Genomic DNA, 14,469 nt, shown 5'->3' on the forward strand with positions numbered 1-14,469 from the left:
GTATACTGCCTCAGTTTTAGTATAAAATAAGTATACTTGTAGTACACTTGAATAAACTACTTTCTTTTTGCTAAGGGTTAATCACTTGTAGTGGACACTGAGAAACAGACGGGACAATAACAACAATACAGTAATAAGTTGTTTTTTGTTTAAAAAGGTAAATATCTCAGAATGTGGAGCTGTGAGGCACTGGCAGGTCCAACACACCAGACACAGCTGATATGTTGAACAAATTCAATGAAACTGCACATTTTTTTCCCCAGGGCTCACAGTTATTTCCATGCCTACATCACTCAATGGCTGTCCATTTTAATCTCAACTTGTTGTAAATACTCTCAATTTTTCCAAAAGCCTACAATTTTCCTCAAATTAAATGAAAATTGTTCACAAAATCAAGGAAATTAAAGATCCTGCATGGACTGATATTTGTCACTAATTGCTTGAATATTGTCGGTGAATCACATACTTTAGATACTATTATACAAAGTGCAGAGGTGTAAAGAATACTTATATATCCTACTCAAGTAGAAGTACTGTTACTTGATTTAACTTGTACTCAAGTACAAGTACAATAAGTCATACATGAAATACCCAAGTAAAAAGTAGCTCAATTAAATAGTACTCAAAGTAAAAGTTACGAGTTACTTCCTTGCCACGGTTTCCCTTACATACAGTAAACATCTCATGTAGAAACTAAAAAGGAAGAGAAAATAAAAGTCAATACAATTTTGTTTGAAATAAAATAACACCAATTAATTTAATTTACTTTTTTTTCTTTTCTTTTTTTTTTTTTTTTTAATGATCAGACTCTAAATATAGCTACATTTCTGAACTCTAAAACTGAAAATAACCTCCATTCAATGCTATTTTGGCGCCGTATATTACGTTTAATCTGGTTGGTCGACTATGATGTGATGCATTTGATTGTTGTCTGGTCATTTATTTTTTTGTAGTTTCCCAATCTCTGTTGATCATTTTAAAACAAAATGATAATCATTTACTCAGTAATTGTTGGGTGCAGAAATGTAATGAATGACTTTACATCTTTTAAAACTTACTTAAGTACAAGTAAAACTACTAAATGACTAAAATGATTTAGAAATATACTCAAAAAAGTACAAGTAGTACCCATAAAAGCAACTTAATTACAGTAACTTGAGTACTTGTAATCCATTACTTTCACCTCTGACAACTTGCAAACTAGAGCTAAAGAATAATAAAAGTGGTTGTTTTACCGCCTATAATCCGCATTTGGCCCCTGAACCACAATTAGTTTGACACCCCTGTTGTACCTTTTTATCAAATAAAACCTTTGAACAGATTTGTAGCCATAGTCTGATGGTCAGTGTCAGTGTCTGTGTCTGTGTCTGTGATGAATGAGTGAGTTCTCCTCAGCACGGTGAGGATGACACCTGGTCGTAGTCGGGACATTTGAGCAGAGCAGGGTAGCTGCTGCTCATCTGCAGAGAGGCTTCACTGGAGATGTCAGAGGGACTCCGGCCCCGGGACCAGGCCTCAGGGTGCAGGAACTGACCCGAGTGATCCGAGCAGTTGCTGAGGCGAGGCCGGTAGAAGGTGGGGCGACTGGGCTGGTAGATCTCCTCTGCTGTGTAGCGCTTCATGAACAGGTAGACGGACATGACACCAGCACTCTGCAGAGAGGAGAACCACAGCAGTGAAACACGAGAGGACTTTATATTCATTTATGATTAAATGTTATCATTTGGTAACTCTGACTCACTCTGTCGTCTATACCATAATCACACTGGTGTGCACAATAATAGAACTGTGCAAGTTAATAAACAACTTTTCTGTTGTTATGCTGCTATAGGTTTAGGCTGTTGTATGAATTATTTCCTTTATTTTTTTTCCTCATTTATTCAAATATGGATTTTGATGACATATCCGCTAATCTGTTGTTCTTTTGGAGTCCATGCTTTCTATCTCCTCGTTGAGGAGATTAAGGATTTAAAAAAATAAAACAAAACACAACAAACTATATGAAACTATACATTTGAATTGAATTATATAATGATATCAGCCATATCTACCCGAGGTTTGTGGAAACGCTTCTTTTTATTTAGGGCAAAAATAATCTGAATATAGGTGCTTTGAAGCTGAGGGTTACTCTGTAGTGAGCTGTATATGTGAGAGGGAGATTTTTTTTTTTTTTTTTTTTTTTTTTTTAAAGGATTTTTTTGGCTCTAGTGGCCTTTATATGACAGTTGCTTGACAGGAAGGGGTCAGAGAGAGCAGGGAATGACACGCAGGAAAGGGTCCCAGGCCGGGAATCGAACCTGGACCCGCTGCAGGTGAGGAACTATAGCCTCTGTACATGGGGCGGGCGCTCTACCCACTGAGCTAAACACCGCCCCGAGAGGGAGATTTTTAATCAATTTATTGTTGATTGCATTTTTACCGTATATAAATCAAATTGAATTGCCTGATGCAAATGCACTATACAAACAAAATGTCCTTGCCTTGGCTTATAAAGGCAGATAAAACAGTAAAACGTGATGTGTTTGAATGGGCCATGGTTCATAGAGAAATCTGATGACTGGACAAATTCATTTCAAAACATAATTTGAGGAAAAGTAAAAACTCATGTATTTTTTGCATGTTGAACTTAAACTTGCAGTACTTAATATTGACCACTAGAGCCTAGTAAGACTCATAACTTCCAGTATGTACTCACAAAATGTATTACTTAATTTCTCTTTCTTTCTTTCTTTCGTTCTTTTCTTTCTTTCTTTCTTTCTTCTTTCTTTCTTTCTTTCTTTCTTTTCTTTCTTTTCTTTTTCTTTCTTTCTTTCTTTCTTCTTTCTTTCTTTCTTTTCTTTCTTTCTTTCTTTTTCTTTCTTTCTTTTCTTCTTCTTTCTTCTTTCTTTTCTTTCTTTCTTTCTTTTCTTTCTTTCTTTCTTTCTTTTCTTTCTTTCTGTAATATATTATAGATTAGCAATGAGATATAGATAGACATAAATATGATTTATTGATATTGTTGAACCAGATAATAAAACTGCAAATGAAAACTCTTACCTACCTTACTATTACTCCTCATACTCATCATTATTTAGGTGAAGATTACCATATTGTACTTTATTCAGGGACCAGCTGACCCAGTAATGTCTCTCACTGATGAACAAAATAGCCATCCATCAAATAAACTGAGGTTTTCGGGCCTCACAGGTTCACACGTCAGTGATCAAAAAACAAATTAAAGCTGGATTTTATCAAATTATAATGAAAGTTTCCAATGTGACCAAATTTGCAAATGTTTTGTGATGTTAATGAAATACTATACATTCCAGTTTCATAGTTTGTTTCTGGTTATGTGGCTGTGGTCTCAGGTGTGCTGTGTTAAACAGTCCATTTTCATTCATTCAGTCACAAAAAGTTATATTAGTGTGATTAAAGATATTAGTTAAATATTGGGTCAAATGTCTAAATAAGGCTTCTGTCGGAGTATAAATTCATCCATCACATCCATCCATCCATCCATCCACCATGTGTTCTGTATATCTGAATTTGTATCATATCAGTCCTCACCTCAGTGAGCAGAAAGGAGAGGCAGCAAAAGCAAAGGACCAGCCGTACTTATAGGAGAAAAAAGCTTCACTGCTCTTAGTCCTGTTCAGCATTTCATCATTAATGCTGGAGATGTAAAGAACCAGGCCCACCAACCAGAGCCAGACCTGAGAGACAGTGGAAGTGCTCAGTGAAGCACATGCAGCAGTGGAGACACGAGGAGAAGGATATCAAACCTGAGAGGATGAAGAAGATTCCAGGACAAATGCCAGGATGTACGTATGAGGACGGACGTGCCCAATGTTGTTCAGAATAAAACCAATGAACATGAAAAAGAGGCTGACCAGAGGTAACGGAGTCGCAGAGCGGATCATTTCTACAAAAAAAAACATATAAACACATAAAACACGACAAGATCCAGATCATTTTTGGAAGGTTTTAAATCTATCCAACGTAAACTTTATAATGCCTTCCTGAGAGGAGGAGGAGGATAAATCACCTAATAAAATATGAGCAAATGATGAGCTTTGCCTTAATTTCAATATAGAAGTTTATTAAACAGTATATAAGCTGATTAATGATTATCACTCGTAATAAAACCTTTTAATGCTTGTTTTAAGACTTGTAATGCTTATTACGAGAAGTAAGGTCTTATTAATGTATATTATACTATTAATAAAGCTTTTTAAAACGTATTGCTAGTAATAAGTGCTTAATAATGATTTTACTAGTAATAAGGCCTTATTACTGTTTATTTACGGGCATAAAGCCTTTTAATGCTTATTACGGGCAATAAAGCTTTTTAATGCTCATTACTAGTTAAAAAGGCCTTATCAATGTGTTTTTACTAGTAAAAAAAGACCGTATTAATGTTTATTACTGATTAATAAGGCTTTATCAATGCTTATTACTGATAATAAAGCTTTATTAAGGCTTATCATTGAGAATTAATGCTTTATTAATGATTATTAATAGTAATAAGGACTTATTACAAGTAATACTCTTTATTAAGGCCTTATTAATAGTTATTATTGATAATAAGGCATTATTAATGGTAATTACTGATAATAAAGTCTTATTAATGCTTCTTACTGGTAAGAAACGCTTTATTAAGATTTATTATTGATAATAATGCTTTATAATGTTTATTAATAGTTAATAAGGACTTATTACAAGTAATACTCTTTATTAAGGCCTTATTAATAGTTTTATTGATAATAAGGCGTTATTAATGCTAATTACTGATAATAAGGCTTTAATATAGTGTATTACTAGTAATAAGGCCGTATTCATGCTTTTTACTGGTAATAAACCTTTATTAATGCTTATTACTGACAATAAGACTTTGTTAATGCTTATTGATGGTAATAAAGCTTATTGATGCCCTTTACTAAAGCTTGATTCAAAGATGAACTTGTTACTTTTAGCCTTCATTACGATATGCTAGATGGACTTAAAAGGTGTTGACTGTAAAGATGTAGTAGGTAATCTGAGTGGCATTATAGCAGAGGGGTCTGGACCACATTCAGATGACGTACAGATACAGTACTTTTTTATCCATTGAGGGAAACAACTTTTTTATAAAAGCTCAACCTGGGTTGCCAGGTTAAGGCTGTTTCTGCAGATATACTCACTGAGCATGTTGACTGTAGACTCAGACGTCCGGTGGGGCGTTCATCGGCACATGACGTACTCGATTGAAAAGCAATGACCTGAATCCTCACCTCATGTAAGAAGAGAGACAAGCTTTAGAAACAGGTTAAAGGAAGGCTGTTTAAACTTCCATGTTTTATTACTCAGATAGCCTGTGTGTTTAAACAAATGTTATTTCAGTTGTTATACACTTTCTATTACAATTACTTAGACATGGGTCATATATGTAGTGACTAATACAAGTGTAAAAACCCTTGGAGGACTCAAACAAACATAAAACATCATTTGAGTCATTTCAAATGTAATTGAAACTAAAAAAATATTGCAGTGTGAGCCAAAAATATTAAGCAAAGAACCAGAAGTGACACCAATCTCACACCTGACTTCACTGGTTCTCAAAAAACTGCAACAATTCAAGACTGAACACAACGCTGTATCAATGCTCCGAGCAGAACTTCCCTCTTCAAATACTGACTATGTAAGTTTGGAGGAGACGGACCGTCTTTCACCAGGTCATGTGACCTGGAGAATGCCTGGAGAATGTTTCACTTTACGGCAGTCACGTGACCACAAGCTCGGATACAGTATATATAGTTCCCACGTGACGTCAAAACATAAGGGCATTTATTGACCTGAGCCGTTGTTGTGGGCAGCTGAAACAAGTTAGCCTCTGTTTACAGCCAAAACAGCACAATATGGTAGCTTTGTGTTGGGTTAATGGTGCACTAATCTCCGCCATAGTTCAGTTAAAAGTGGATTCTTTAGTAAGGGGAGTCGGCAAGTCAGATCCGTAACCTCGGGATAAGGATTGACTCTCAGGGCAACCACCGCCGCACTCTTCCCCCCCTCCACTGGAGAAGCGGGCCCGCCCCACCCTGCTGGTGGCACTTCCCCTGGCCTTGCTTCCGTTGTCGGCCCCCTTCATTGGGGGTTGTGGAGACGGGCGACCCGGCATGCCCCGACCCCGGTCTCCGTGCCAACTTTTGGCAAAGGAGGCCGGGAGTAGGGAGGGAGCGCCCCCGACGCGGCGAGTGGCGGCTGTTCCTCCAGCCTATACTCCAGCCCATTGACTGTAGCCGCGGCGCGAGCCCAGCCCTGCTTCGCACCCAATCCTAGAGCCAATCCTTATCCCAAAGTTACAGGTCAACTACTGTCTCCATACATGATAAAAAGACAAGGGAGGGATGGCTCGACTGACTGACTGTTTGTTGATTTTTGCGACAGTGCTGCGGCGCTTGTGGCCACTAGGGGTGCTTGCGTGAAAGTTACCGGTCTAGCGCCCCTAGTGGCCAAAAGTTACACAGTGTGCCTTTTAGTGAAGGTATTTACGCATATGTCCTACTTTGTAGTCTAGCTTCTCTCTGACAGAGAATGTTTGGTTAGGTGAAACCTGCAAATGGAGAGATATTCCGAATATACTTATCCAGCTTCGTAGTACATGCCCGTCATGTTCACAGCCCTGATTCACTCACACCATCCATCCATCCATCCATCCATCAGCTGGATGGATGGATGGATGGTTTCTTAAATAAACACACATCTTTCTTTTTGTTGACTCACCAGCCAGAAAGCAGACCCTCCAGAGGCCCGAGTGCAGCGAGGTCTTGATGGCAGTGCTCTGATTCAGAGGCATAATGACGCCCTCCTCCAGGTAGAGCCAGTAGTCGGTGCTCACCGCCACACCCAGAAGCCCCAGGCCGCTGATTGCAAACACACTGCTGAGCAGAGCCAGGGCCTTCCTGCTGCACGCACTCATGGTGACAGCAGGGCTTCAGACAGGAAATCTAGAGGCGCAAACAGAGAGGAAAGATACATTTTATATCAAACTGATGCAGAATTAATCAAATCAAAGTATTGAACTAATTTAGATAACATTTAGATGATTAAAATAACATATCACGTCAAGGTTTTAGGTTAAAAATCACTCCAAGAGACTAAACAAAACTATTTTAAAGAGTGTTTTTTTCAGTGACTGTGTGATATGTGTGCAGTTGGCTGAGAAAGAGATTCATCTCTAAACTGTAAGCTGGAATTAAAAAAAAAAAAAACTTCTTTATATATCTATTTGAAAATACTAAATTCATTTATAGAAGGAATACAAATGATTTCATTGTTAGTTTCTTATTGATATGTTCTATCATCATTCTTAGTACTAACGTTTGTTGCTTTTCTGCAGGAAGTTTAGGTGTTAAACTCCAACTCTTTCTTATTTAGCAGAGTTTGCATGTTCTCTCTGCACAGAATCTTAAATGTTATTTCCTTCCACAATACAAAAACATGTACAGTATGTTTTAACACAAACATGTATGTAATTCCCAAGAAATAATCATATATACATTTTCAATGACTTAAAATAATGTAAAAAATGCACTGAGTATAATATATTAGTATTACTAAATTATATATCAATAATATATTTATTTCATTTATTTATATCAGTGCTCATTATTTCTGTTTATCTATCTATCGTCTATCTATCTATCTATCTATCTATCTATCTATCTATCTATCTATCTATCTATCTATCTATCTATCTATCTATCTATCTAATATTATTATTTCATTTTTTACATATTTAGATATTTCTCTATGTGAAATCTACTTCAAGTTTTTTATTTATTTAAAAAAAAATTTTTAATTTGGCGCTTCATTTGAATCTCCTCAATCTAAAGACAAAATTGGTTCTGATTTGAATTAAATTAACTCGAAAAAGTAAACATAAGTAAACAAATGTAGATTTAATTAATAATATTGAGTGCAATCTGTTGCCTTAATTTTATTGAATAGGTATGGTGTATCTTTTTTTTTTACAGTGTCTTTAACTTTAACTGTGTGAATGAGTGTGTATATGGGCGTGTGTGCGCACTCCTTGGGTTAGTTAGTAAACTCTGAACAGGATGAATGCAGCTATAGAGAGAGGATGGATAGGCATGCACACACACATGTTGATAGTATTTCTATTATTCAAACAGAGTATAAAACTAAAACTGGACTGAATTATTGTCCCTATTTTTTTTTTAAATTGGACAGTCAAACTCTAGTGCTGAATGTCATAGCCATTGGTGAAGAACGATTTGACGTCATATAAACCTGTAAATACTGGCAAATTCAAGATTTCATTTTTCAAAAAAAAAAAAAGATTTAAAAAAAAAAACATCAGTCAAATCTGTTCAATTTGACATTATGTGCAAAAACATACAAAAACATGCATTTTCTTCATATTTGGTGCTATACAATCACTGTTTTACAACATTTATGATGACATGCTGATTGTGCAGGAGTTAGGTTGAAAATATCTAATAATTGGACTTTAAAATAAAATAATAAATTGTCATCAAACATAGTGGCATCTCTTATTCCATGGGCCGGATTTAGCTTTTCCTCAGGCCACTATGGGCCCGTGAACCGTATGTTTGACACACTTGTCTTTGAGACTCATGTAAACTGAAAACTAAAAGAAAGTCAAATATACATCTAAAGTAGAAGTGAAAGATATTCTGATGAATAAATATCGTAAGTGGATGCTGATTTAATCAAACCTACCTGAGTGAAGTGTGCTGCCTCCAGCTGATGAAGAGCCTGAGCGCTCCCTAGAGATGAAGATCCCTGGTTCCTAGATTTAAACCACAATCAGAAAAGTGAAACAAAAATCTGAGAGATGATGTGACTGTGTGAGGCGAGCATCAGTGCAATAAACAGGCTGAGATGAACGGATGCTGCCAGAGGGCGAGAGAGAGAGAGAGAGAGAGAGAGAGAGAGAGAGAGAGAGAGAGGGGAGGGAGAGATGTAATAAAATCTGTTTGTGTGGGTTACTCATATTTATTTGTCAGCTCGTCATATTTTTACAAGCAGTGTTATCATCATCATCATCATCATCATCATCATCATCTATATGTTTGGATCATACAGAGGCGGAGCTAGAACCTGTCCATGTGCCTGGGAAACATCCTGTGATCATGTTTGATGAGGTGTTTTTTGAGTTAAAGTGACCACTGTGTGTAAAATCAGTGAATCAACTCAACCTGTGTATAAACTGATGCTTTAGCAGCAACTTTAAGGCAATACATCATTACATCAAGTAATACACTTAAAAATATGATTTGGATGTTTTGTGTTTCTAATTCCTTCATCATGATAAGTGTCAGCTTTGCAGACAGTACGAGCAGATGTTTAGGTTTTCTTTTACTCTTCACTCAAAAGTCATGTGGAATATCTACTCAATCTTCTAAATCCATTCATGTTTTGTTTTGTTTTCACTGAGTCCGTGTGCATTGGTCCCCAACCATTGGGCCATGGACCATTTTAGCCGCAAAGAATTAAATCAGACAAAAATTAAATGTATTCTAGGCTCTTTATTTTGAAAAACAAAACGTCTCAGAAACACTTCACTTGAAATTTTATACAAAAGGCTGACATTACGCTGTCATTATCTGTCATTAGCATGAATAGGGCTATTATTAAGCTGTCATTAAAGCTGATATCCGGAGTTTCTGAGAAATCTGTTTATCTATGATTCTTTTGAAATGTGAAAAAAATAACTAACTAGTCTTTTACTGTGGTTTACTGCTGGTGGTCATTCATATACATTAATGTGTATAAGTCCATCCTTCGTCCTATAGACCCCTATACAAATGGAAACGATTGCCGACTGCGCCCAGCCAATAGGCTTCAACTTCCTGTTTTTGAGACTGTGCACGGAAACCCGGCTGATTTTGGCTCTTACCTGACCCATAGACCTATATCAATGTGACCCCATGCAACCTTGTTATGTTCCACGATGCCAGTGCAGAAAAGTAGAGGCGTGGCTTCTGGTAGATTGCAGAGGCAGTGGGAGGAAGTGGAGCTGTTGAGGGCGGGACATTGAGATGTTTCTCAGAAACTCCAGATAGCAACTTTAAGTGTTGTTCGCTAAATGATGACACCTTTGGAGCTATGTTGGCATTTTTTGGATAAGGTGGAGGTTTCTAGTGGGGTTTGGTATGGGTTAGGGTTACTATTCGAGGTTAGGGTTTAGGATTAAGGTCAGGTAGGGTTAGGGGTTAGGGTAACGAACTTCACTTAATGACAGTCTTATTCATGCTAATGACAGGTGTCATGTCTAAATGCTGTTAATTCAGGAATGGGAGAAACAAGTAACACTCCTCGTGGAGGAGTTTTGTTCTCTCGGTCATGTGTGGGTTTTTCCTCAATGGGAAAATTACGATTTCCTCCCACAATCCAAAAATATGTGATAACAATGTTTGTGTCTGCTGCATTTTGGCCTGTTATAGTATCTTCCATTCAGATATAAACTGAAATAATGTCATTTAAACTGATAAATAACCTGAACCCTGACCGTGAAGAAACACGTGGAACATCCAAATGATAATCAAGATTTCCTTTTCTTTTTCATACTTTATTTTAACACAGTATCTGTCATACCACAAATAACATAGAAACAAGAAGAACGAGGATAACAAAAGCAGGGTCAGTAAAAGAACACATCAGAAACGTCCCTGTGGCTCTAACTGTAGCCTGCAGCGGTTCAATACTCTGACTGCTTCAATATTTAATCATCTCCATCATAAATAACTTCTCTTTTTTTAAAAACCTCTCTTTTATTATCTGTTCTCAATGTGAGACATGTAAACATTCAGGTTTAATCCTTAAGCGTTTCATCTCAGCTCCAGATGAAGGAGCTCATTTAACGGTTCCACATGTGACAAACAGCCTGTCTTGATTGGGCAGCTATTTTTCAAACACATTTTACAGAAACAGATTGACTCTGTTTGGCACCAGTGAACAGAAATATTTGCAACCAGAAGCATTCAACAACAGCGACAACAACAACAAAAATATCTGTTTATGGTCCACGTTTCAGCCAAACAGGTGGAGCTACACCACAGCGAGAGGAGGAGACATGAGCAGAACAGCACACAATGTGGGTCGTTTCATTCTGTGTGACAAGGTAAGGAGCTCCATGCTGTGTCCCATGCAGGAGTCGTTCTCATGCTTACATCAGGCCTTGTCTCATGCATGCACGATATGTGAAGAAAACACACACTCGGGCCAACGAGGGCTATAGGAAATCTTGTATTTCATTCTGCAATATGGATCCATGCACAGGGAGTGCTGCATATTCTCTATGACACGGAGTCGTAAAAAACACAGGGTAATTAATTACACATATAACAAAGCTACCAAATATTCGGCCGTGACTTAAATATCTCTTCCTACGGGTTAACCTAAACATAGAAATTCTCTGTTTTACGGTAGTAAAAGCACATTCAATTTGTAGTATAAAAATCGGCAAGTTATACTTCTCTTTCTCAAACATATTTACAGATTAATGTTGAGTTACAATAGGGGGTTCAACATTTCACGGGACATAAAAGCGGGTTTCAAATGTAAAACAGGGAACAAACCTTTTTTCTAATCTTCATCTTTTCTTTAGAACAAAGGTACAACGGTTATACATATTTAACTTAGTTTATTTGATAATACTAAAAGTTTACAAAGATACCAGACGTGTATACTGCAATCCTAGAGTCGACTGCTGTCAGAGGAGAAGCATGCAACAGAGTTGAGCTTTGTGCATATGGATGTTTGTAGCGTCTTCACACACACAAAAGACAGAGTGCATCCAGCCAGATCTGCAGCTCTGAACAGGTGAGGGACATTGTTGGTTCACTACAAAGAATTAGATATGCTTAAGTTACACATCCTACATAAACCACCGATATATCAATGTGTACACCAGTGGTTCCCAATCTTTTGTGTCCCCTTTTGGGCCCTGGGTAGAAACCATCTTGTTGGGCCCCTACTGTAAGTTACGGTATGTCCAGACACTTAACTAGTATTCTTAAGTTGCACTATCATATAAGCATTTTTTTTCTCTCACAATAACCAAGTGGTTCCCCAATCTTTTTCGGGGCGTGACCCTGTTTGATATCACAAATGTCAGGCGACCCCAGCGACATAATTTATATGCTTTTTCATTTGTGGAACAGTGGGCTCTCCCTAAACCCCTAATGTGTCTCGAACATGATTTCCCTATAAGGCTTAATCTACAATTCAAAACTTTTATGCGATTACTTCAATAGTAATAGACGTCTTCTTTGTAAAATGTGGTTAATTTTTGTCTCCAATTTCTAAAAGTGTGATAAAACGGCCTATAAAGCATAAAAGAGTCCGATTTGAACACATTACAAAAAAAAATAAATAGTATTTTATTCAGCAATAGTACTGTTAGTTTGTGGCGAATTGGTCCAAAAATAGCCTAAAAAGGAACAACAAACATTTCCTGATTATTTTTAAACTAATGAAGTCTTTCCGAGTACCCCCTGCAATGTGCTCCTGTACCCCTGTTTGGAACCATTGGTGTACACTTATAAGAAAGGCTAGAGGGAGATAAAACAACTCCTAAAAAATACTTCAGAATCTGCAAACATGAAGTCCCCCACCACCCCCCCCACTTCTACTTTGGCACTCACGTAACATTGGAGAAAATATGTGCCGTACTCATGGTGCATTGCAGCTGGTTGTAGAAAAAAGTTGTGAAACATGAGTGAGACGACAGATATAGGAACTGATACACAGTGAAACTGAAGATAAAGGCTGCTGGGTTGGAAAAAAAAAAACACAAAAACAGATTTAGAATATAAACCTTGGACCAATCAGCTCCTCTCTGCTGACTCATCTGTGTACACACACGTAGAAATATCTAGTCAACAGAACACTGTTAAGAAGGTTATACAGCTGCTGACTTTGGGATGGTTTGGTGGAGAAGAAGGAACTTTATTTTGAAGGAGTTCGTTCCACGCTCTGCTTGAAGCTCATACCACACTGTGCAGGGATGGATAGAGGAACTGAGGGTTGATGTAGGAGAACCCGGCAAACTCGCTTTGGTCAATGTTGGCGATAACCAGTTGATCCGGAGGGGTGAGGATGGGCTGGGTGCGTGTGAAAAACTTGTCGAAGTTTTCCGCTCCTTTCCCACACTGAGAAGGAAAAACAAAGGTTAACTCTGGGTCAGAAAAAATAGACTTCACTGATGTTCAATACTGGATTATTATGTCAACCATCAACCAATTATAAGCAGTTTTATTGGTTCAAGAATAAAAAACAAAACAAAAACCTTGCCATGTTAATGCACTTACATGTGTACTTTATTATTATGATCATGGCTTTGGAATAACTTGTAAGAAGGAAAATAAAATCTTAACCAGTTTTCAATAATGATGGTTAGTATTATTTGTAAATAAAAATAAAAGAGCAGTTTAAAAGCAGTTTATTGAAAATCCTGATTTGAAATAAATATCCCACTTCTGTTTGTAGTGCAGTAATTCTTTTAATTTTTTAACTTTTAAAATTTTAGAAATTTTTACAAATTTGGAGAAATTTTAAAATTTTTAAAATTTTAGAAATTTTTAAAATGTTAGAAATTTTTAAAATGTTAAAAATTTTAAAATTTAGAATTTTTTAAATTTTTTAAATTTTAGAAATTTTTTAAATTTTAGAAATTTTTTTAAATTTTAGAATTTAGAAATTTTTAAAATTTTAGAAATTTTTAACTTAGAAAATTTAATATTTAAATGGTTTTTTATTAATATGTTATTTAATTTTAAAATATTTAATAAACATTTAAAATATTACAATTTTTAATCTTTTACATTTGGAATGTTTCGATTTTTTGTTATTTTATTCATAAAAATGATAATTTTGCACCTTATTTATTTAAAAGAAAATTGTAAAATTAATTTTTCGTGATCATGGCTTCACAGGTAAACATGAAGTAAAACATCAGATGTTCATCATCATCATTCTAATGGTTTTTCTTGTTAGTCTTTATTAGAAAGCGTCCGCACAGTCTCACGGGGACTATGCTGTGAGAAAATGTGCGATCCTGATGGGCAGCGGGTCATATCAGATTAACTCTGAGCACCGGAGGTCAATAGCATCTGTGTGTGTGTGTGTGTGTCTGAGAAAGAGATAAGTGTGTATTTCCGGGTGCAGCTGGGTGTCGTTTTGCTGGGTCGTAGAACACTGTTCAGAATGAGAGAAACAGAAAACAATCTGTGATTTAGGAATTTGAGCACCTGCTGTTTGCGACTCATTTCCTCTGGAGACGTATCAGCTTTTCAGCTGCTTTATAATAACAGCTTAGGGTGCACTCACACTGGCAACTGGGGCCGTTCCAAGCTCACAGCAGGAACCCCCCCCCTCCCTGTCCCTTTTCTGACACGGTAGAACGGACGTGATCACCAGCTCAACTCGGTTCCCACAGAGAAACACATCATCACGTTCATTTAT

At 36.8% G+C, this 14,469-nt stretch overlaps 2 protein-coding genes across 2 annotated transcripts in view; both read right to left on the reverse strand.

Moving 5' to 3' along the window:
- Window positions 1–1,133: 1,133 nt before the first annotated feature.
- On the reverse strand, window positions 1,134–8,859 carry cacng5b (calcium channel, voltage-dependent, gamma subunit 5b). The gene is given in 9 exon segments (XM_028455530.1): window positions 1,134–1,652; window positions 3,547–3,569; window positions 3,572–3,677; window positions 3,679–3,692; window positions 3,762–3,785; window positions 3,788–3,901; window positions 5,160–5,249; window positions 6,739–6,962; window positions 8,722–8,859. Coding segments are annotated over 8 exon segments (828 nt in total). The 5' UTR covers window positions 6,935–6,962; window positions 8,722–8,859; the 3' UTR covers window positions 1,134–1,391.
- Window positions 8,860–10,575: 1,716 nt separating this feature from the next.
- The window catches only part of prkcab (protein kinase C, alpha, b), a 147,480-nt gene continuing 143,586 nt past the window's right edge, over window positions 10,576–14,469 (reverse strand). The window contains 1 exon segment of the mRNA XM_028455322.1: window positions 10,576–13,157. Within this exon segment, the coding sequence (XP_028311123.1) occupies window positions 12,993–13,157 (165 nt within the window). The 3' untranslated portion in view covers window positions 10,576–12,992.

The sequence above is a fragment of the Gouania willdenowi genome, chromosome 8, assembly GCF_900634775.1.
Source record: "Gouania willdenowi chromosome 8, fGouWil2.1, whole genome shotgun sequence".
NCBI classification, from domain to species: domain Eukaryota; kingdom Metazoa; phylum Chordata; class Actinopteri; order Blenniiformes; family Gobiesocidae; genus Gouania; species Gouania willdenowi.